This window comes from Melanerpes formicivorus, unplaced genomic scaffold, assembly GCF_026170545.1.
Source record: "Melanerpes formicivorus ecotype bairdi unplaced genomic scaffold, bMelFor1.0.p_v2 SCAF_28, whole genome shotgun sequence".
Taxonomy (NCBI): Eukaryota; Metazoa; Chordata; class Aves; order Piciformes; family Picidae; genus Melanerpes; species Melanerpes formicivorus.
In genome coordinates, this window is record NW_027142380.1 from 5,066,240 (window position 1) to 5,091,074 (window position 24,835).

General features: G+C 45.5%; 1 protein-coding gene across 1 annotated transcript in view; it reads right to left on the reverse strand.

The window, feature by feature from the left end:
* The window catches only part of LRIG1 (leucine rich repeats and immunoglobulin like domains 1), a 101,294-nt gene that overhangs the window by 60,963 nt on the left and 15,496 nt on the right, over positions 1–24,835 (reverse strand). The window contains 1 exon segment of the mRNA XM_068154312.1: positions 2,376–2,447. Within this exon segment, the coding sequence (XP_068010413.1) occupies positions 2,376–2,447 (72 nt within the window).

The following is a 24,835-nucleotide window of genomic DNA, read 5'->3' on the forward strand; positions in this document are numbered from 1 at the left end:
GCCTAAACCTAGGGGAAGGAAAAAGTGTAGGGTGAGTACACCTCTTATTTCATTAGTCTAAGCAAAGCAAAACAGAGCACCCAAGCTAAGCTATAAAGTTTGTGTCTTTTGGTTTGCTGACACTTTCTTAGAATCAAGGGAAAAACAAAAGGTTTTCAAAATATATCACACTAATTACCCACATACAGAGACACACAGAGATTTGAGCCTCATCTATAGTGCCCAGGAACCACAGGCACTGTATTTGAAGCATCATGGGAGGTTTCAGGTCTTATCAATGCATCTATTATTTGGGGCAATCTCTTTCCCCGAGGGTGACTTGGTTTGCCCAGCACAGTGCACAGGGCAAAACACTGACTTGCTCTCACGGCATGCCACAGCATGATGCTTGTTTCATGAGTGTTTGTAAAGTGCTTAAAAAAAACAAAGCAGAAAGGAGATGCTCTGGCAGTACACAGATGTGGTTCTCTTTGTGAAATGCAGTTTATTTCAGTGGTCTGTGGTTTAGCTGCTATTCAAAAGCAACTGAGATTGGTAGATAGGGCTTTTAATAGAGCTTCTCCCTCACACTTTCCAGAGCCTGTCTTCCAGGCTCCACTCCAGTCCTCTGCCTCCCATTTCTGACTGCTCCCTTTCCCTCCTACTCACTCCTCTGCTCTCTCCCTTTTTCCTAACCCTGCCTTTCTGACACAGCAAGCAGCACTTATCTGCAGCATTACTCTGCAGACTAGACTACTTACCTCCCCTGAACCCTGACATCTTTTTTTAGTGGCTGACTGTTCAGTGCATGGCTTGTCCTGATCTGGAAGCACGCTGCACTTTGCACAGGGAGCTCCCTACCCAAGGAATCAGAATTTCCCAGTCCCACACTGCTCCCTGAAGTCGCATGCCTTCAGGCAGTTCCACAAATAAAAGCTATTGCTAAGCCAGAATCATGTTAGGATAATTCTAAAGTCTCATGGGATCAGGGCTGCAATTCTCCTCTTTAAGCTCAGAGTAATTTAAGGCTTTCCACAGTTTAACGAAAAGTTGAGAAAATAGATCATACAGGCAGCATTTCGCTGCCCTGCATCACTTTCTCTCCCCTTCCTAGGGCAATCGTGATGAACTAACATCAGAGCACTATAGTCACTCCTGTGATGCGTAGCCCTCACTTAATCATGACCCCCAGCAAATTCCTGTAATTAGTGTAAGCAGTGGAGCTAGAAGCAATCAGGCCAGGGGAGAGATGCTACTTTAATCCCCATGGTCCAATCCTGCAGCCATCATTCCCGCTGGACTCCCACTGCAGCAAAAGCTTTTGCCTATTTAACAATCTGGATCTGGCCCCCTCCACAAGCCCCAGAGCCAACACATAATGAAAACAGAGGACAAGAGAAAAATGCATGATATACAGAGTGCAGTATTGTTTCTGAAAGGAAATGTTGGGTTTTTTTTTCCCCTAGTCTCCCATGAGGCATCAGTAGCTCTTCAAACAGAGCCCAAACCTCAAGTATGCCAGCAATTCAACATCCAAGAGCAAGCTCATTACCTCAACCCACCCCTTGCAATTTCAGTCACTTTCATTTTTCAAAGTCCCAAACTGGAGCTCCTGGAATCACTGGGAATAGCTGACAAGGCAGCTCCTCTACACATTTACACAGATCAGGAACTAGGAAATCCTGCAATTCCCTACCAAAAAAGAGTTGTTGGTTTTTTAACCAGCAAAGGGGAGTGTTACACAGCCACTTGGACCTTCACCAGCTCCCCCTCTCTGCCCACCGTAGCAGAAGGCAGCTCTGCTCTTTTAGCCTCTCCTAGCAGACTTCAAACAAAAGTTGTTCTGGTTCCAAAAGGAGCAGAAATGTCTGAGAGAGGAGGAGACACAGTTAAGTGCTTTGTTATCCACTACACTACAGCTTTGTTTCCTGGGAGATTTGGGTTAGGTTGGCATCAGGTATCACAATCCAGGCTGTTCTGCCTTGCTTCAGGGTTATCCTTTCAGCAAGGAGCTTTGTGTGTATGTTCAGGTGTGTTAGCTGAACTGCTCCCTCAGAGCATTGCACAACACCGAGGGAGGCAAACTCCAATGATTTCCAATAACAGCTCTGCTGTTTTAATTGGGATGTTGTGTTCTGCTAATTGATTGGTTTAAAAAAAAGAAAAAAGCCAAACAACAACAAAGAAAACCAACACAGGTGCAACAGGGAGGAAAAAGAAACCTCCACACTGAGCTGCTCATTCAAGTTAGCTGAATGATCCTCGAGGTCTCTTCCAACCTTAGTGATACTGTGATACCGAAGAAAGGTAGTGTCTTAAGAAACTATATACCACTTCCTTCTGGCCCACGAGCCACCCTGGCAAAACACAATTAAAGCCATTGAAAGAGTACTTACACTTCCTGCAGGTTCGACAGCTCTGCAAAGGCAGAAGGATCAATGTCCGTCAACTTGTTGTAGCTCAGGTTTCTGTTAAAGGAAGAGACAGGGGGATCAGCACAGCGCAGTTACTGTGGCTCAGCAACACAGTCTTAATTATTCTGGATTGCACTGGATGGGAGAGCTATTTGGGTTTTCTTCCTTTGATATGTTTAGGTGCTTTTGCTTAGAGTGGCATGCTTCTGCTGAACACAAATGAATGAGCTTAGTTCCACAAGCTAAATGTTATCTAGCTCTAAGATGATTTCTTTTCCTCCTGCATTAGTGTGGTTTTAATTTGTCTCCATATTGCACAATCACATTTATTATTCTTCTATTGGTTATTCACAACCACAAAACTAATCACAGATGAATAGGATGTTTCCTGACAAATTAGAAGTCTGAACTGAAACTATCAACAAACCTCCTGCTAAATATTTTATAGCTGCCTTCACATGGAGTGGTCTTTTATATCACATTGCATACAAAATACATGCATGGATATTTATATTTATGACATGTAAACAATATGTATTTTAAGTTTCCTAACAAGATAACACTTTTTTTTTAATCAGCAACTAGAGCTGTCAGACAGGCATGCAGTAGCATACCCTTTGGTCCCCAACACCACCAGCCACCACCTTCTGACTACCCAGCAAACCAAATCTAGATCATATTATAGCACTTCACTGGCAGATGGCAAAGAAGTTGTGCTGCAAACATTCTGGTGGGAGAGCAGAGCTGCCTCACAAGACATGCCTGTTTGGAAATACTGCCAGAGCTCAACATGCTTCTGGAAGCAACACTGTGATGGTTACCAAAGACAGCCACCAGACAAGATAATGCAAATTAAGTACCAGCCCTGAAAACCACAAACAAGAGTCTTGCCATGCTCTGCTGCAGCACAACAGCAAAGTCTCCTCTCCAGGATAGGCACTACAAGCCCACTGCATGCAACAGGTCAAACCTGCAGCTAGAGACTTATGATGAGGAAATTAACAAATGGCCTAATTAACATGATGCATGCAATAGTGGCATGTTCCTGTGAGTGTGTAATCTAAAGGAGGGGGAGGAGGCAAATTGATGGGTGGCAGCAGAAAAGCAACCACAATAAGTTGTAAAGAAATCATGAGGGGTACCTACTTTAATTTCACCCTGCTCCACACCCCGCTCTAGGATATTATTCTGAGGAAAATTCAACCCTCCTGTCTCTTTTGCAGGGAGGTTACACCCTCTTACTGCACCTCTGAACATGACCCAAAAGATTCATGGTCTGATTTCAGATAAGTCTTCAAACATTCAGCTGCTTATTCAAACCACCAAGCCAGTCTGACAAGAAAAGTGGCCAACCTTCCCTGTTTGGTGTGTTTTCTTTGTTTCAAACCCATGCCCACAGAACCCAAGCAGGTCTGGAGCCTAAACCAGTATACAGTACCTAAGTCACCAAGGCACCTACTGAACTTTTACCCATCCTACATGGCCCAACAGCTGAGGGACACAAAAAGAGGGCAGCTGCTAGAAGAGCAGAGACAGACCTCCTATTTCAGTGGCTTGTGCTAACCCACTGTCCTTTCTGGCAATGGAAAGAGAAATCGAAGCAACACTGACAATCACCAAGACTTGAAAAGCCTACAAAGCTTACAAATTTTGCATGGTTAGCAGGAAGCACTAAACACCTCTTTTGAGCTAAAAAGCAGTTATTGATCACCTGCCCTCCAAGAGTGCATTTATGGTAAGTCCTCAAAGCGTTCCTCTGGATGCAGGAATCATCCAGAAGTTCTCACACTTACCCTGTCCCCACCATTTCAGAGCAGCCAGCTCTGAAGACAGCTCTTGCCTGAAATGTTCGATATTTTGCCAATATCTGCCACGAAAGAAGGCTCCACAAATCAAAAACACAGGCTGGCTCTTCACAGAATCTAGACCTGAAGCCACACAAAGCACCCAGGTTTAAAATATGCTGTCCTGTAAGCCCCTACTGTATTTTAAAACACTCAAGAGACCTTTAAATCAATACCAGCCTACAGCAGATATCCATTTCACTATGAACTCAAAGGCATTTATCTAAATAAAAGTCAAACTGCAGTTTAAACTCAGAGTGCATTTGAAAGCCAAGTCCATATTCATAGCACAATTACGAATTAAAGTGCAATTTGCCCACAGATTACATTACTACTTTTTTTTTAAGCCACACAGCAGGATCAAGTTGGAGCTTGTCACTGCCTGATGTACACACAACAAGAGAAAATACAAGAGGTAATGTCCTACAGGCTCAATACAATAAAGCTGACACAGAAATAGTAGTGACAAGCTACAAAGGAGAACTACACCCACAGTCATGAGCATGCAAGAATCCCTCTGTTTTCATACATTTCTGTGCATTGGGTTGCTGCAAGTCTTTGAATTTCTTAATATATTTACCCTCACAACATTCCTCTGCAATAGGCCAAGAGGCTACTTTTCATAGTAAGCACTGAGAATCACAGGAACCAAAGTGATCATCCCTCCCCTTGCCAAAGGGAGCAGATCCCTGTTTCAGCCAGTGCTCAAGCACTAAGTGATGCTGCCATGGCTCTCAGTTCACAAGTGAAAAAACAAGGCCTTCATAAATGAAAGGATTTCAGGGCCGTAGTGATGTTCTGATTACTGTTAGTGCCATTCAAGGAGTGTCAACATCAAAGCCATTATACAAGTAGTTGGCCCCTCTGATATCACAGTCATTTGCCTACTCTAGCAGCAGATTTTCTCGAATGGTTTGTGGTGGCTTGAAAACTGCCACATGGCTGCTGCAGAAATAATGTGAACTCCACCTTCCTGTATGCCAAAGTCTTCAGTTCTCCCCACTCTACCTACTGCAACTGCCAATTATCCTCACCAAACACTGTTCAAAGAAAGTGGGGAAATGAAATAGAGTCAGTGCAAAAGAAAAAGGAAACTTGCAATTAAATAGATACATCAAGTGAAATAGTTTGCTCTGTATCTGAGACTGGCTGTATTTTAACATACATTAACATGATCAAAACCTTCCAGCTTAAAGCATCGGCGATTAAGAGAAGTGATTCCCAGAATTCAGATCCCCTCCCTAGACAGTATTTGGCATGCCAGTCACAGCATTCAAATGAGAGAATGAATTAATGTGCTCCAGTAGATAGATCATTGGGACTGGGAGTTAGGAAGCCTTCAGCTATTCCTGACTCTTTTAATCTCCTGCTGGGTGACCCGGTCATGTCACATCACCTCTCCAGAGCTTTTGTTTCCACAGCCACTCTTTGTCTGTCTTGTCTGTTTAGACTGTAAATAAAATTGAGGTAGGCATTGTCTTGGTTTGCCCAATCCTGACAAAATGAGACCTCAGTCTTGATTGGGCTCCAGCAATACAAATAAAGAACTCAAAACTTCAGGTCATGGATGCGTATGACACTCCCCCACCAATAAGCAGAGGTCCCAAATGTGTATCAGCGTAAGAAGTGTTGCAGTGGGTGCAATATCCCTATCAGCTTGGCATCTCCAAGCTGAGCAGGCCAGCAATTCAGGCTGGTTGGAGATGCCAAACTTGGAGGCACAGCTGTCCCATTTCTGCTTTGTCATAGCTGAGGACATATTTCCTCAAGGAGCTCTTTGGTCTGGTGCCACAACAGCTCACTGAGCAAGGTTTCTTTATTGGTATTCTAAAATGTCTTCAACGAAAAATAGCCCTCCAAACCCAAAAGACTCTCCTCTCCCAGATCAGCACTCCCTTAAAAGTTATTTCAGGTGCTGGGCATTTCTTCCAAGGGGCAGTTTATAAAGCACTATTGACAGTGGTTTATGCTAGTCCCTGGAGACATCTTTGGTGCATGATCAGCCCTGTGCTTGGCACCTGCATCCACCTATGGAATTATCCAGATCCAAGTGTAGCCATACCCACACAGAAGGCAGCCTGCCCAATGCCCTGGCTGCTTTCCTGCATGGGTAGATGTTTCTGCTGAATTATTCATGGTAGGATATTTTGACCCCTCCAAGACACCTACAGAAGGAAAGCAGAATTCAGACATTAACCTAAATTCTAAATGAGAGCCTGGGTTGTAAGTTCAAGTAAGCATCCTACAAAGGTCAGAAGTTTCTAGAGATGGCAGAGAGGACAAAGCAGAATCCTCAGCATGAGTGGCCCCTCAAGTTCATATTGTTTCTTCCTTGTTGAAGCTAATCTGAAGTTTGTGGGGGTTCAACTTTGTTTTGGCTTAATGGCATGAAAAGTGCTCTGCACATTATTTATCCATTACATACTTCCAATCTTCCTGGTACTGGCTAATCCAACAATGCAGGGTTTTTCCCCTCCTGTCACTAAGATGCTCATGATCAGGAACTGAGAGCCTGTTGAACTAATATGGGAAGGGCCCTGTTCTGTCTATTCATCCATTCCAGTTTCTAAATAAGAAAGCAGTGTTTGCTCTAAGTTAGCATTGGGAGAGTGGCACTGTGGATCACTGCACACTGCAGAGACTGAATAGAAAGCCTTGTTAAATAACCAGGTATGCAGCCTGCCTTGAAACCACCTCCTGAAAGTAATAATGCTGTGACATAAAGAGTCCTGCTTGCCAGCAAGAGGGATCAGTCAGCTCTTTGAACCATGAGATGCCAACCCTGCCTCCTTGGGCAAGGTGCAGGGTAGACTGGGAGTTCATGCAGAAGCTTTGGCTCTGCTTTGGGAACTTGACCAGCACAGAGAAAAGACATCTCACTTTTGAAAAGAGAGACCTGGCTGGCTTGTCAGACAAAGGAACAGAGATATACGTGGCTCCCGGTCTCCACTCACCATGATGATAGCTGAATTCTGTTCAGTGAGGTGAAGGTTTCCGACCCTTACATCAAAACCATTTATCTGTCAGCAGAGAAGATTATGTCAAAAGCGTTTCTGCACCTTTTGATGACAGGCAGTGGAGAAAAGGAGGATGGCTCAAAGTTCTGCCACTGCCAACTGTGGCTTTCATTAAACATTTTGTCAACCATTGTCATAACATAACTTTTCATTGCTCCTGCACAAAAGGGAACTGAGGGCCCAGAACAATTGAGCCCTGCAATAGAAATTCCTCTGGCTAATCTGCTGAAAGATAGCTGCCTAGTCTGCAGCTTACTGAATAGGCACCATCCTCTTCCCACATGTTTGTAGATGGCTTTACAGCGCTGGAATGGAGGCCCCATGCACACTTGATTGGGTATGAAAAGCATGGCTGCAGCTGAATTAGCTTGGGGATGGGGGCTGGGGGAACAAGAGAAGGAACATACTGCCCATGCTAAAAGTACACAGCTGTGCAGGGATGAAAGCACACCAAAATTTCTCTTTTAAAGAAGCTTGTGAGCTCCCAAAGAGATGGCAGAGTTCTTGTAAGCAGTAACACACGAGGCTTAACACTGGGACACAAAGTGATCAAAGAGACTGCAAAGATTCAGGTGGTTGTATGGACTGTAAGGGCAGAAAGAGCCAGCTTCAGGCCATTTTTTAATTTGTGTGCAGAGGACAAGTCCAAGATCTACCCTCATGAGGCAGGAACAGCCAAACAGCTACTGGAGCTAGTGCCAGCTGTACTGCAGGACAAAACCTTCCCCTCAAGTGGGATTTTTTCCAGTTCCCTCCAAAACAAATGGCCACTAAATGCAGTTAAGCCACCACAGTGATAAGAAGGAGCTTTGCCATACTAGACAGGCAATCCTTAATTACATCTGGAGGATTTCTTGCAGATTCTTTTGAAGTGGCTGGTGGCCTGCCAGAAGCTGAGACTTGGGAAAGTCACTCACCCAACCCACCACAACCATGCCTGGGTTTCCCTCGAATCTGCCTGCTAAACCGATAGAAAACCACAGGTTCTTACACCCCTCTGCTCCCTCATCACCCTCACCTCTATTCCACTGCTCAGCATAACAGCTCTACTGTCAACAGGGACAAAGAACAAATACTTTGATGAAGGATGACCTGAAGCACTCTGCACCCACACTGTGGCTTACAGTTCATCTAGCCTCAAGCATGTGCTCCCACACTGCTGAGCAATACTTGGACTGCCAATGCTGTGAAGCCTCTGGGACACTCACATTTAAGTGGGAGGGCTACAAGAGGGGCTAAGAGAAGGAACACTGCTGAGGCACTGAAACGTCCCACACCAAGCAGCAGCAAAAGTTACCCCGTTAAAGGAGGTAAGAGTAACAAAACACAGCACACTAGAAAGGTCAAGGTCCCACCTTGCTGCTGCAAGTGCTTTGAAGAGGACAAGACTGTAGGACATGGAAAGGACAAGCAGCACCCACATGGGTGAAGCTGTGCCCCACCACTGAGAGGTCCTGTTAGCAGCTAAGCGAATGTGCTCACTCAGGCTTTACTTATGCCCTAGCTCAAATTAGCAGCAGAAGCAGCATCATATTAGCTTGGGTTAACAGCCTGCTCATATAAGGGGCTTTATATGCAGAAGGGAGTCAACTTAAAGGCAACCTCAAGCCATAATGTAAATTAATTTGACAGTGAAGACAAACTTTGAGAGGTCATCCAGACACCACGAAAACTGCACCATGAATCACTCTCAGTCACGACCAACAACACTGTCTAAGGGAAATTCCTGTCCCATGACCACCAAAGAATCAATACCACAGATTCCAGCAGATGCATGCAGTCATTAATGCAAAGAATACTAATCAAAACCACATCACTCAGAAGCATTGTGCTAGAGTGTAATTTCATTTAGCATGTAGCTGATACAGTTCAAGGAATTCAGGAACTATCTTCTCATCTCCAAGTAAATTTCAGGGACACATTCTCAGCCCTAGCCCCTCCTCCTGCTCTGCCACTCTCTGCTCATAAGCATGCAGAGACCACACATCTGGCACACAAAGACATCTGGGTGTACAATGTTGGTAGGCGACCACCAGAGCTGATCTGCTCGCAGAAGGCTGCAACAGAAGTATCTCCATCACTCCTGGCTCCCTGGTTCCAACAGGCAACCACGCTCTTGGTGAGTGAGGAAGGGCAGCAGTCCTTTGCAGGAACACTTGCTGTGGGGGCTTCCCCATCTCCTGCAAGAAGGAACTTTTAACTGGCTTATTTGTCTCTTTAAAAAGGGCAGGGCCAGGTTTTTTTAGGCCTTGTTCAGTTTACACAAATGTGTTTTGACAAAACCTTGGATTCCATTTCTTCCTATTTTAATAACCTGAGCAAAACTAAAGTGGAGTTCTTTTCTGCCCCTTTTTATTTTACTTGGAAGATCATTTCCTCCAAACACCCCAAATGTTTTAATTGTATTTGTTTAAAGACAGACAGACTAGTTTCAGCTTAATCTACATAACCACACACACATGCAAGCACACCACAACAGATGTGTGAAGTACTTGGGTCACCCAGGCCCTTACAGGCCTCTTGCTATGGCTTTGCAGCACCAGGAGACACATGAAGACACTCATTGCACCATGGCTTCTTCGTAGGCCCCTGGATTTTCTCATTTGAACTGCCTCATGCTCCAAATAAAAAAGTAAGTGAGATTTCGAGAAGTGAAGTGATTTGAAAGTCATCCAACAGCCCCAATGACAGAGGGAGGACCATGAGCCCTTATCTCTGCAGACAATCCCACTGGCTCTGGCAGCACTTGTGGCTGGGGATTCACAGAGCACTCCCATTTGCTGGGGACCTGCCTGGCATTCCCCTCTTGGGAAGAGGCAGCAGTCAGTAGGGACCCAAACCAACAGAAGATGGCAGGACAAAGCCAGCATGAATGACAAGGTATTCAACAACACTCTGGGCTTCTGAAGACAAATTCTAGCGCAGCCACGTCGCCTGCAGTTACTGAGGCTACAAACCCTGCCATTAGGATTGCATGTTCCTCTGCTCCTAATCAGACAGCCCAGTCAAAGGCAGCATTGTACACAGCAAACAGGGAACACTGCAAGAGTTACAGCAGGCAGAACTTAATTGCAGCAATTTTTCACTTTATTTGCTGCTTCTATTAAGCTGCACTGCCCGAAGGAGACTGATCCTCTCCAAAACACATTGAGCCACCAGCTGCAAGGATTGTCTGAAGGAAAAACACATTTCCAAAGGACATATAAGTAACTATTTAACTTAAAGCAATTCTGGTTTGGCACCTGTGACAGGTAAGAAGTTAGAAGGAGCAGCAGGATGTGGAAGTCTTTTAAGCCACGAATAAAATTCCACCCTTCATCCACCCAGACACCCACAGGATTTGTTTTACCTAAAAAAGCTCTACCTACTGTCCTGAGAAAAAACAAACCCTAAACCCAAACCCCTGCAACTTCTTTGCTCCACTCTGTAAGAGCAAACTTACCTTTATCTAATTGGACGGAAAGTTGCCTTCTTTATGATTTCATCTCCACACAGCAGAGCAGACTGTCTTAAACCACTGAAGCGGGGACTGGAGGCCTAGCTCCAGCAAAATACTCACAAAACAAATTGCTCCTGCTTCCATCACCACCAGGTTTCTCCAGCAAATCAATAGAGGCCATGACTTCTTTACTAACATTTTCAATTAAGGTTCCCCACTGTGTATTCAACATACTAAACCAATTTATTGAGGATTAACAACTATATAATTCACTATACATGTCTGCCTCAGGACAACTGCTAAGCCTCCATTACCTGATTACAAAAGCTACATTGATAGAGCAGCATTAAGAGCTGGTTACAGTTTCAAAAACTGCTACTTCTGCAAAGTAAATATTTTCATCTGAAAGTTGTGCAATTTTTCACAAGTACTCACAGCAGATAAACCATGTTAAACCTTTGGCTTTTTCAGATGCTTGGAAAGACCCACAGCAATATGTTTAACTGCTGGCAGCCTAACCCTACTGCCGCATGACTTTGCAAAATCCAGCTGGGGGGTTACAGGCCAAGTGCAGATGAAAAAATAGAGAAACTCCTCAAACATTGCTCAGAGAAGCTTCCATGATTTAAGAAAGCATCCAATCATTCAATAACATTCCAATAACCCATATTGTAAACATCTGTTTTCTCCTACAACACTTGTAAGGTGCTCTGGTCTCGTGAACAACGCGAGTGGTTTCAGGAACATCCACAAGCATTTTTGGTGAGCTCAGAGCACTTAACTAGCCAAGAAAATATTTGTCCACTTTTCCAACACCACAGTTTACCAGAAACATTAATACAATAATTATACCAGTGGGCACAGCATTCATGATGGCACCTGATCAGCAGTACTGTGTTTGCACGTAGTACACACCTGGAAGTGAGAGCACCAAACCCTGATGCTGAAGCTCCAGAACACAACTGAGATCATCCCTTTGAGGAACCCACAAACAAGCCATGCCTGGTCCAGTGGCAGCATGAGGCACAGGACCACACAGCCACACCAGAGCATAGCCTAGTCAATTATTAATGGTGGGGAGAGGGCAGGCAGTGCTTGCTCAGCACTTCATTCTCTTGTGGTGGTTCTTATTAACAGCTAATAGTGAAGGATTGATCTCCCCCAAAAACACACTCACTTGGAAGTGGCACAAAAAGTATGTGTGTGCCAGTTAAAACTAGTCAAGAAAATAAAGTCTTAGAGAAATAGCATGCAGATTTTTCCTGCTACTCAGGCACAGGGGCTCACCAGCTTGCTCTTGCCTCTCCTGCACTTGACACTGGTTTTTACCGTCACAGAGAGCAGCTGCATCACCTCCCACCCTTGTGGGAAAGCAAAGAGATTTCTCAGAGACAACCACTGCTCTCCAGCTCTCCATCAGCCCAGGCTGGCCACACTGCACCACTCTTTCACTGGTGGCTGCTCCTCATCAGCCACCCAGTGTATCTGCTCCGCCATCATCTAAGAAAAATGTCAGCAGGTATGTTGACCTGAAGCTCTGTCATTAGATATGCTGCCAAGTTTAAAAAGCTAAGTGACCAAAGCAACCAGCTCAGCTGCCAGGACAGAAGCAGCGGTCATCCCTCCCAGCTCTGCTTCTTTCTTCCCACTTGGTGACAATAGCTCCAGTTTGACAGAATGCCCAGTAAACTCTTCAGCTTTGTACCATGGAAAAAAATCCTCTCCTGATCCTAGCAGCTGAGTAGAGTTACAACAGTGGTCTCCTTACTATACCCACTCAACTATGCTCAGTTTTAAATCCAAGGACACACTGTGCACTTAGTGCCATAGGTTGAAACTGAGTGGCTGCCCAAAACTAAACACCTTGTGTGTGAAAAGGAATGATGTACAGAACCCCAAATCATCAGCTAAAGCTCTAGTTACCTACAAGGCACTCAATGGCTGGCAGCACTGCACGGTGCAGGGCCAGCTCTAATCCCCTGGAGGTGTGAAAAACACAGGGCAGACAGCTCTCCATTTTCAGTTTTAAAATAGTTGGTCTTTGTAATAAAGAACAGCATTTTAAGGGCAAAACATGCACATTTTAAGACAAACCTAAGCTGGCCATCCTGGTTGGAGGTGTGTGGTTTACACAGGCATCCACCCTCTCTCCTTTCAAGTAATCAATGTCTGATCATAATGCACTTTCATTCCAAGCACTTTTGTATTGCCAATAAAGCACCGAGCAATTTAATGGATTTCTAACCCCAAATTGGAAGCTGTGCTGCATTCAACTGATTCAATTTGTTCAGTCTTAGAGGAAGCTCAGGAACAAAATACTAGAAACAAAACCACATGCACTGATAACGTTACCGAAATAGACACACTGAGAAGAAAATGTTCTGTCCCTTTTATTTTATCTGACCTCCAACCTGTTTTAATTGACCTCCAAGTTGGAAAGGCTGCATTTAAAATTAGTCATTTCCACTTAGATGAAGAGAAACAAAAGCCAAGCTATATATAAGGTGTTCACTGCAAAACAAGGCAAATAAATCTGCCCTGAAACTACCTTTCAGTTGGCAATGAAAAGCCAGAAGATACTTTCAAGTTAGTCTGCTCCCTATTTTAGGTCCTGCACAAAGCTATTTTCCTCAATAAAACCTTCTCTGCACACAGCCTGAAAACAGCAGAGATGGCTTCCTCTACATTCACCTTACCAACCTGCAGCACCTGATGGCAGACAGCTGCGTTATAGACAAGCAGAGGTTGGTCTCTTCTCCCAGGCAGCCAGCACCAGAACAAGAGGACACAGTCTCAGGCTGCACCAGAGGAGGTTTAAGCTGGAGGTTAAGAGGAATGGGCTGCCTGGGGAGGTGGTGGAGTCACCATCAGTGGAGGTGTTCAGGAGGAGACTTGATAGGGTGCTTGGTTGCATGGTTTAGTTGATTAGGTTGGATGATAGGTTGGACACTATGACCTTGGTCTCTTCCAACCTGGTTTATTCTATTATCACAGAGGCAAAGGTGTGATGTAGGAGTTTCCAAATGGTGGTCCACAGTGTACCTCCTGCCAGCAGGAGAAAACCAGCAAGTCAGCTACTATTTGACATAGTAAACACTTTCCTCACATTGAGTCTGCACAGAAGCAATCACTGTAATTATGAAGAAGTATTACTTAGAATATGATACCCCTTCAAAAGATGCTCTTCATGATGTAAGCTGCAGTCCCACCCTGATGTTAAGAGCAGAGCTACCTATCAGAGCAAGCATTCATACTGTTATGGCATAACTAACTCCTGTATTGGTGTTCACCACTGGGACACCAAGCTCCAGCAGCAGGACAGCAGCAAGCAGATGACGCTGTTGCTCAAGCCTCTGTGCAAAGAATGCCACAAAGAAGTCAATCTATTGCTGCTTCCCATTATATACCAGTCTTCATGTTCCTTGTTACAGCAGAGTCAGACTCCTCTTCTTAAATAACTTGCAGGTGTACATGACTGTCCCACCATGTGACTTTAGACACATTCTGCTACAAACAAGCATGCTTACACACACACAAGAGCCACCACATCTACAGTGATGCATACGTGAAGAAAGGCTTTATCAGGAGAGTTTGGGACAGCCATACAGCTTGTGACTAAGCTGTGAAGAGTGTCAGTGAAAATCTTATGCCCTGCTGCAGCATGTAATGCCACACCTTTCACAGAGACACTTGTTTTAAAAATCACGTTTGAGAGCTCTACAGTTTTTATTGGTCCTATTTTTCAACTCCTCCCACTTACAGGCTTATTACTGCAACTCAAACCATAAAAAGACTCAGAGGAGAAGTCAGAGACAGCTCTTCAAGTGGGCTTGCTCTTCCCAAGCCTTTATCTCAGGACTAGATGAGTAGGCTACATAAGAAGCATGGCCAGGAGATTGGTAGAATCACCCTTCTCACTTCACTCTGCTGTGGCAAGACCTCACCTGGAGTACTGCATCCAGCTCTGGAGCCCCAAACACAGGATGGACATGGACCTGATGGAGGGCCATGAAAATGAACAAGGGGCTAGAATACCTCTCCTACAAGGACGGGCTGAAAAAGCTGGGCTTGTTCAGCCTGGAGAAGAGAAGGCTCCAGGGAGACCTAATAGCAGCCTTCCAGTACTTGAAGAGGGCCTTCAAGACAGCTGGAGAAGGACTGTTTACAAAGGCCTGTAGTGATAGGACAAGGGACAATGGCTTGAAATTAGGGAAGAGTAGATTTAGATTGGATGTTAGGAACAAGTTCTTTACCATGAGGGTAGTGGAACACTGGAACAGGTTGCCCAGGAAGGTAGCTAAGGCCCCATTCCTGGAGATATTCAAGGCCAGGCTCAACAGGGCTCTGAGCAACCTGACCTAGTGGAGAATGTCCCTGCTCACTGCAGGACTAGACCTTTGGAGATCCCTTACAACCTAAACTGTTCTCTGATTCTGTGACTTCCCAGGGTTAAAACAGCCCGTACTTTCAGTGGCTGTAGCTTTTTGCTCTTCAGGTATCTCAGCCTTACAGGACCCCTGAGCAAGGGGACTCTGGGCAGAGCACAGGTGAAGCAGACAGTTAATGAACCCACACTTTTTCCTCCCCACACTCCTTGCTGGGGCACTTGAGCTAAGCTCAAACCCTGCATTAGCATCAGTCGGGCGCCAGAGCTGAGCACACGTTTCACCTTCAGATCAGGAAGGTATTTTTTCCATCTACTTCAAAGGGCTATACTGGATGGATGCCCTGATTTATTATTCAATGAACTCCCTTGGCTTTGTGCAATTTCTCAGCTAAAAGCATCACAACTAATTCAAAGGAAGGGTCAATGTTATTAAGGTTGAATTGAAGAACAAGCTTTCTCTTCTATAGAACTTCATCCTTTCCCCGTTGTAGAGGGATGAGAAGGGGAACACTTCCCTATTCTTTTGCTACAGGGAGTAATTAAAGAGCCCATCTCTTGCAAAACTGCTGGATTCAGAAGGTATTTGGATAAGCTCATCTCATCCTCTAACTATTTTTACTGGAATCCCACTGCTCAACTTGGCATTTCAGATCACATTTTTTGTTACAGCTACCTTAATTTCTGCCCACCAGAAGGTACAGATATGCCTGTGGAGGCTCCAGGCCCAGCTTCAAGCACAGGGAACCCCTCCATCTGAACAAAGGCTGCAGAGACATTAAAAGGCAGACAGATCCTTCCCCTTTTGCTTTGAACCATCTCAGACACAACCAAAGTAGATGCCATCTTAAAACTGCCTGATGGGCCTCTGAAAAACAAAAATTCCCACAAGGAAACTCCACGTGGGTGGCCGCCTGGCTGCACTGGAAAGAGAAAAGCTAACACTACAATTAGGCCAAGAACAGAAATACCCTTTCCTTCTTCCAAGTGGTCCTTGCAAGCCCAGGCATCATGCCAAGGAGCTCACCATTCACTGCTCGCCATGCACCTCTCATGGGGCAAGAGGTACCTTGGCTCCGCACCAACGCCTCGTGCTCCAAAAAGCAATTATTTGAAAGCCATGAATGCAGAAGGCACTCCCAGGGTTGGTTATGGCATGGGGAGGGCCACAGGTGTACTCACCACTTGGAAACAGGACAACTGTCCTTTTGAGAGTAGGTAAGTTAATCTGCATGAAGAGAAGAAGGATTAGAAATGTCACCATTTCACAGTAATCAGGAAAAGAGCCCTCTGAGGGCTGGTGGAAAGCATCGCTGCATGAGCACAGGCAGCAACGGCAAAGCGGTGCAGCACTTCATGTGTCAAGATGAAGGGATGGAGAACCCAAGGCACTCCACAAACAGGGTCACAAGAGAGATGAAAGAGGACAAGTCTGAGAAGACCAGAGGGTAATAGCTCAGCACATAGCTGAAAAGCCACAGAAATGAAACACTCATGCAGCTCACTACCACATTTGTGAAGCCACAAACAGGAGATACTTTTTTTCCTCCTTGGGGCAGGTCAGTACTTGGCTGCTAGCTGCACAGTTTTCCCAGTCCTGCCTAGAAGTGGGCATTGTCAGAACCAGGGCTCTGGGCTAGACAGGCTGTCATCTCGCATGGGAGCATGTGCTTAACACAGACTCTATATTCCAAGCCTGGCTCAGCTGCAGCAACGCCACACTAACAAACACATTTTCCTCAATTTGTCACAGCAAGCGAGGTATGAAATAAAAAAACCTTCCAAATCTTCCAAACACACAGGCTCCCTCCTCCACAGCCCTCTGCAAACCAATGAAAATTCTGTAAAAATAAATTGTAGTGCATTTTATAGGGGGAAAAATAACCTGCCTGCAACTGGAAACACATAATCTAGCTTTTCTCTAACAAAACCTACAGGAAATGGCTCTGCAAAAGTTAACTAAGTGATACTGAACTTTCTCCAGAGTGTTGTATAGGAAATAACACTGCAGAAATGACTGCCTGGTTTAACCTTTTGTCCAGGCTGCACTACAAAGCCCTACAACAGGGGTATCTGGCTGATGTTAACAATCCTCTGGTGCATTCTCTAGAGCTGCAGTGGAAAGCAGGTTATCTCACACATGCCCAGCAAAACACCCTCGCCACGGTGCAAAGCCCAGGCAGCCAACAGCTGACAGAAACCAGGATTTTACAATTTTCTCTTTCTGTGGCTGGCAGTTGGGTTTTATTTTGGTTTTTTTAATTATGTGGAGAACTGGCTGTCCTGTGGTGCAAAAACCAGAGCTGAGGCGTCCATCCCCTGCATTCTGACCTGCAGCAAGTTGGCAGCGCAGACATACCAAGGTGTCCCATGTCTCTCTGCCATCTATCAGACTATCCATCCATTTGTTAGAGACCTCATAATGCAATGCCATAGGACTGCTGGGTGAAAAACCCCTTTAGCACCACGTTTCTCAGCTGCACTCATAGAGCTTCTCCCCCTTTATGTAGCACCTCCACCATCCCAGGAGGGGCTGCTTCAAGAGAGTGCCAGTGAAGGACCATTTATTCCCAAGGCATCTCAGGAAGGGCATGTCTGCCAAGAAATCTGGTGTCAGTATTTGCCTGGAGCCCTGCAATCACCATTACACAAACTGAGCAAGGCTGCTCTCCATCCTTTCTCCCCTACTATCCACATGTTTCAGTGTAAAGGTGTTTCTACAAAAACCTGAACCAAGTGTGGTTTTCAGCTTCCATTTCTTTTAGTCAGAAAGGAGGAGCTACAGCTGACACATGCACTCCATCTACCGAACCCTCAACATCTCAGTCACTCTTCACTTTCCATGAAATACACTGCATGGAAAAGAACAAGCAAAGAAGAAGAAACCAAGGCATTTCCACAGTCCCACAAAGCTTAGGCTCCTATGCAACTGCTTTAACCAGGACAGAGCTTCAAGAGCTATGGGACATGTTTACTGCTTGATCAGGTTAGCCAGCAGGAAACCATTTTATGAGGTTTTTTTCCCCAGCAAAATTTGACACCACCACCAGAGTTGCTCCAAGACACTAAAAACCCTAACACATGGAGCCAGAAAAATAACCCGTCCAGAGCAAGGACATAACCCTCCATTCGGGAAGCTCCCAATAATATGCCCCCCATGGAATGACACCAATTTCAACACACCAAACCACACTGGCAGGGAAGCCAGTACACAGCAGCACTGCAACTGGCCTCAGGAATTAGCACTAGCAGCTTTTTTTCTTTCCCCTCCTGCAGCCTCACGCTTACGTCAAGTCACGTGAATGCAATTACATAAACTCTACCTTTTCCATGAACACCTTCTCTGGGATAAAGGTTCTCATTTTTCTCCACATAAAACCACTCTCCACAGGTTTATAAGCTTTAAATGCTACGTGAGCACATAAAAAGTGTCCAAATAAGTCTATTTAATGGTTACACATTAACTATCATACACCTCCAGGCTTGTGCTGTCCATCTATTTGCTAAGTTGATAAACTGCTTGCAAGCAAACTTTCAAGACACATTGGTGCTGCTGAAAATGCTCCACTCCTGTTTACTAATAACTTTATGGAGTTAATTGGAAAATCCTACCTATGTGTGAAGTTCTAAGCTTAGCCCTGCTAGGGAAAAAGCAAGCTAGTTTGCAGCAAAAACAAATCAAAACCATCTCTCTCCTACGCTCAAAATTGGATGCTGGCCCACAAGATAGTAATACAAGAGCTGTGCAGTATTGGGCTGGGAAGGACTTGGGTGAAGGAAAATGTGTGCTTGTGTGTGCCTGCAGAGATAGAGCTCCTCTAAACCCAGAGGGAAGCTGTCTAAGAAGTGCTGTGTGCGTGGACAGCCAGGAACAGGGAAATTATTTGCATGAGAACAAAGAGGAAGCATTAGCAAGAGGTTTTCAGGAGGAACACAGCCAAAATAGTTTTACTGCCAATTAAAATTCAGGGCATTTTCTTCAGCAAATCCACACCTCTGCCACTGTCCTAGATAGGCTCCATGGGGCTCTGACAGGCAGATTAAGTGTTGATTAAATCCAACTATTTCATGAAGTTTCTGTTATGCCTGACCAGCTTCAATGGTCTCTATACCTTGCTGTGAAACCCCTGTGATATTTGTAAGTCTGTGAACAGCTCCTTTCTCTCCTTATTTTCTCCTCCTTAATAAGCAAAATACAAACTCAAACTCCAGACATGCACTGTGAGATCCCAGTGTGCTTCTCCAAGCATCCATCCCTTGGCGTGGGCAAGGGCACCAGAGCCCCACACCTTCATGACCTGCAATCCTCCCAGGGATAGATAACACCAGTGCTTTCTTCCTAACCAGCTCCCCTCTCCCAGTGCTGCAGAAAAGTTCTTCCCAACCACGTTGCCATTCTTCCCACTCACTTCCCAGCCCATCTAGGGGCCCACTTCCACAGGGGGTGGGCAGACAGCAGGTACTTCACACCTCCCAGTCGTAAACCTGCCCAGAACAATTACCTGGCCCTGCTCCAAGAACACACTGCTGCCTCATTTAAGCACAAGCAGGAAGCTGGCCCCAGGGCTAGGGTATGCTCAGAGCGAAAGCTGAAGGCGGCAGAGGAAACCATGGGGGGCTTGGGCTGCCTGCTCACCCTCCTGCCCACCCCCTGCCTGTGCCCATTAAAAAAACTTAATCCCCATCGTAAAAGCTGGAGCACAGCCTGTATTTCAGGCAGATAATAAGGGGAGGCATTTAGCAATAAGGAATCACTTACTATTCAGGGAGGGGGATAATAAAGGTTATTTAAATTAGAAACAAACTGCCCAAACAAATAAACTCTGTTGCCTTCTCTCTCAGCTGCTGCAGCCCCAGCCTGGCTCTGCCTGCCTGCTCTGCACATGTTATCTGCAGGCAGAGCGATTCCCTGCTCCGTGCTGTTTCACAATCTGCTCGCTCTGGACCTTACACTACTACGTCAGGAATTAAACAAACATTTCCTCCTTCTTCGGGGTTTCCCCCCACCTGGTTCACAGCTCAGCTCCAAAGTCCAGCCAGGCAGTGGGCATGGGGTTGAGGTGTAACTGCCAGCTCGGAGAGCTCAGCTTGCTCTCCACCACCTCAAGCAGCCACACAAAGCATCCATGGGGCAGGGGGCAACGGGACGCATCGGCCCCATCACACCAGGTGACAGTACAGTTGTGGAGGGTAGGTGGCCACTGAAGCCTTCCACAAAAAACAGCCTGGAAAACAGGAGAGAGGCTGTGTGAAATCCTAGGCATCTCTGTGCAACCCTGAGCTTCTCTCACACTGCCCTAGTAAGAGCCAACACACCAAGGACACCAAATCTCTGTTTATTCCTGCAAAGAAAATGAGGAATGGTAAGAAGTTTGTTTGCAGCCTTGCTCTCAAGGAAGACATGGCTGCATACATGCATCCTCATCCCCAATAGTCTAAAACTGGGATGACACCAGAAGGGAGGGAAAGGCAACTGAGCTCCTGCCAGGCTGCAGAACAGGGGCAGGAGCATGGTCCAGGACTGACATAGCTTTGGCCCTTGGCTTGGGATCACCTGGACACATTGCTACAGTAAACAGGCAGCCTCACACACTCCCAAAACACAGCAGACAGACAAGGCAAGCAATGTTAAAACACAATATAGAGATAACAGGAACACTTTGCAGAACTTAACTGAACCATCAGCCAGCCCAGAAATGCCCAAGAACCCAAACTTCACATGCCTGCTTCCATGGGGATTACTAATGATGCTGAGTAGCTGCAGCAGAAAGAGTTGCTCTCAAGGTTGTGGGGGTTTTTAATCCATCCTTATTTCCAAATAGGTTTAAAGGTAGGGTTTACCTGCCTTGGGAAACACTGCAAAAGCCATAGCAAGGAACCAGCAAAGGAAGTATGAGATAGACTGAGAGGGCTGAACATTGGAGACCCAAGTGGAGTTGAATTTGTGTGGATCTCACTATTTCATTGCAATGCCTGGTTAAAACTTTGAATAAAGGAAGCTTTTGTTAAAGACCTGCTCTATCCCTCCCCTCCTGTACCTTCCCTCGGGGTTTTAAGATCACAAACACATCCCTGAGCCCCTCAAGGGATTTCAGTCTTTCCCCAGCAAAGCCAAGGCTGACAAGACTTGACATTCCTGAAATGTTTAAATGGGGGGAGAGAGAGAGAGACAACATTTTTTCAAACCCACTTTCTGCATCAGACAAGCAAAACCTGGCCCAGGACCAAGGGGGAAAAACCCAAAGAACATTAAAAATTAAAAATATTTGCGAGCTCATCTTAAACACTCCCAACATTCCTGCTGGAAAAGCCCCCTGCTGCACAGCAGAGGCAAGCCCCCACACTGAATACTGAGCATTCCCGCAGGCAGCTGGTGGAGCAGAAAGACATAACCCAGGCGACTGACAAACCACAGCACGCGACGGCTGGTCCGTCCCCAAGCGCCCCGTGGGGACGTGCCACCACTGGTAGTCACCCACAGCAGGACTTGGGATCTGGGGTGAAGCCCCTGCAGGAAGCTTGTGGGGACCAGTCTCCCCTTCCAAGCAGGTGGGGAACCCTTAAACAAACCAAAACAACACAACCTAAGAAAATCCCAACCAAAACCCACCAGCACAACAGAAAACAAACAACTCCCTTCCGACCTGGCACTCCACGATTGTATGAACTCACATGCCAGGGACTTGTAATAACTTCAGGATTAAGAAACCCAGCTAATGAACAGGCAAGAGCCAAAACACTCCACTTTCTGCCAAATCCCAGGAAAAGCACACTGCTATCAGTAGCCATTATATTAATTGATTCATACACTGGCCCATTTTGTAGCTTTTTCCAGGCTGAGATTTCACTTGTCCAATGCTGCGGGACAGAACTGGGCAAGGAGAAAGGTGCAGATGGAGCACTACAGCTTGCAATAAAACCCGTTGAAGGTGATACAATCCAGATGTGGACAGTAACTTCATGCACTCCAAGAGGCATTACAGCTTCATATGCCAACCACAGCGTGCCAAACACTCAGAAGTGAGCATCCATACAGCCAACACACACTTAGGAGTGGGGTGCATTTCAAAGGGTGAAGAACAGGTTAACAGGAACCCACCAAGCTCTACCAACCAGTTATTCTTCCTCGGTTTACTAGCACAGAAATTTGGGCAAAGAGGACTGCAGTGTTCCACTTGTGCAATAAACTCCTTTCACCAACATCACTTCACACTTTCCAGAGTGCAAAGTTCACACTGATATTGTTGGCTTTCTCACTCACTGCTTTTTGGCACTGTCCTGGCTGCTTGGCTATTCATTAATAGGCAATCAGTACATTTAAAGCTCCATTCCATAGTCCCAGCTAGGTTGTAACAGACTTTTCCAGCAAGTGCCGTCTTATGAGGGACAGAAGTGCAAATGTGTTTAGGTTCTCCTGAATACTCAAAACTAAAACACCCCAAACCCTCTCTTCCTACTAATTGGGTTTTAGAGAACAAGGCATTATCACCATCAATGCAAGTAATGTCCAGAGAGAACTTGGCAACTCCACTGAACGTACTCTGGTTACGTTTTACTCCTTTATATGCATCAGTTACCCTACAAACTGTTTGCTCAATTTACAGACTGAATAAATCACAGCTCCATGGCAAAGGCTGCCTGGCGATGAGAAAGTTTCCACCATTTTCATCTGAATGCTGGCTTGCTGGGATGCTGTGAACAGCCTCCAAAAAATCCCACCTGTTTTTTCAGCTATGCTCTCATCTTCCCGATTTGAGCAGGAAGCAGGACAGCCCTGCCTCATTTACTCTCACCACAGTTGCATGGAAAACCATGTCACCAGAGATCAAAATAATTTCTGCTCTTTCAGAAGGGCTTTCTGAACAGCTCTGCTCCTCAACATCCCTCACTCTTACTGCCTCCATCACTCCTAGGCCTGTATGGAATACTCATCCCAACCAGGAAATTAACTCTGCTTTAAGTCACTTGCTCTCTACAAAAACAAGCCATCAGATGTTGGCTTGCAAGCTCCTCAGTTAAACTTTTTTACTTCACAGCCTCCCCTTCTCCTGCCTTTGGGCTTCACTGTTCCAGCCTCTGGTCCAGCCTGTCCACTCCTAGCCCACCCAGCATCATCTTCTGCCCTGCTTTCCAAGCAGGCACAGAAAACTTATCCCAGCCTCCCTTAGTATATTATTAAATCCAGTCTTATTTTTCTTCCCTGGGAGACTAAACATAGGCTGTTACTTCAATATAAAATTCAGCACATGCTCAAAGGACAGAACAAACACAGCTTAATTGTAAGGAGTACTAAAAAAAGCACTCAGGTTGTTTCAGGTCATTTTAAGCCACATTATTAAGATTCTGTCCCAATTTTTCAAGAGTTGCTTATGATGGAGATGAGCCCAACTGGAAAAATAAAAAAAAAAAAATCAAGAATTTCTGAACTCCAAAAGAAGGTTTATCAGAAATTGGGCCCAAATCCACGCTGAATGCAGCACAGCCAAGTAACATTGTTCCATTTCTTTTTATCACTATTACTTTGTGTTTTCCCCCCATGAACACAAGGTCACATCAAAATTTCTCCAGGCAGCTCCCAGCCCCACAAATTGTTAGAGGTCTGGATTTACATCAGTGGGATTACAAGAGATCAGCCAAGTGTGCACATGCTGGAGGGAGGAGGGGGACAACACAGCACTTCAGAACTGCAGACTATTTCTCATTTATAAATAGTTTACATTTTTTGGATCCAGCAGCGGACAACCCGCTCAGCCTCTACTGAAACCAAAGAAATAGCATGTGTGAGCACTAACCACAGTGTAACAAAGATAATAAACAACAGACAGGCAGCCATATGCCATGAGGCTGGTGACTTTTGGTATGGGAGGCAAATTAAAAGGAAAAGAAACACCACATTCAGCAACCCTCATGCAGCAGAAGGACCAATTCAATTTCAGAGGAACCCACTTCTCCAAGTTAGGCTATAGGAGCAGCCTCCACAAGGAAGCCAGCTCCCTGCACCCTCATGTGCATTCTTCAGACTATCTCCCCAGCACTCAGGAGAGGTCAATCCATATACCTTCAGCCAGAACAGACAAAGTGATGTCCACCCAGCCACCAGAATGTGCATAATAACAGAGTGTGGAGTAGCACTTGAGCCCCAGGGCAACATCCTGAAGGAGCAATTCAAATTCTGATCCCAGACAGACCTGGTGCACTCTTCTAAATTATATATTGGAAAACAGCTACAAGAAACAGGAACCTAAAATACACTACATATGTTGCAACCACGTGCCATGTTCTCACACCTCACGTTTGCAAACAGCTCATACTGAACTTCAGCTGAGTGAGGGCTGCTGAAGTCTGCTGGGCTCCTTCAGATGCCTTCCACCTCACTGGCTTCACCATGAGAACTAACCAAGATAGATTACAGGCCTCCTACACCAAGCTCTTGCTCTCACACCAAACAAAACTTAATGAAAGCTGCCATCTCTCTTATCCACATGTTTACAAATGATTTTGATATTATGCTAAGTACTCTGTATCCCTATAGTAAAAACAAGTCTTAAAAGGAAGCAGGAAAACTCTGCTTGCCAAGGAGAGGAACCTGGACTCAGAGCACCACCGCTGGAATCAGCCTGCCAAGACCAATCCGATGTGTTTTATTACTGAAGGAATTCCACAAATATGCTGGTAACGTTTGAGCGTCAGTGTGGGTTCCTAGGTAGGAAAAAAGCCTCCTTCAAATACGCACTTTCTGGGTTTCACAAACACTTCCC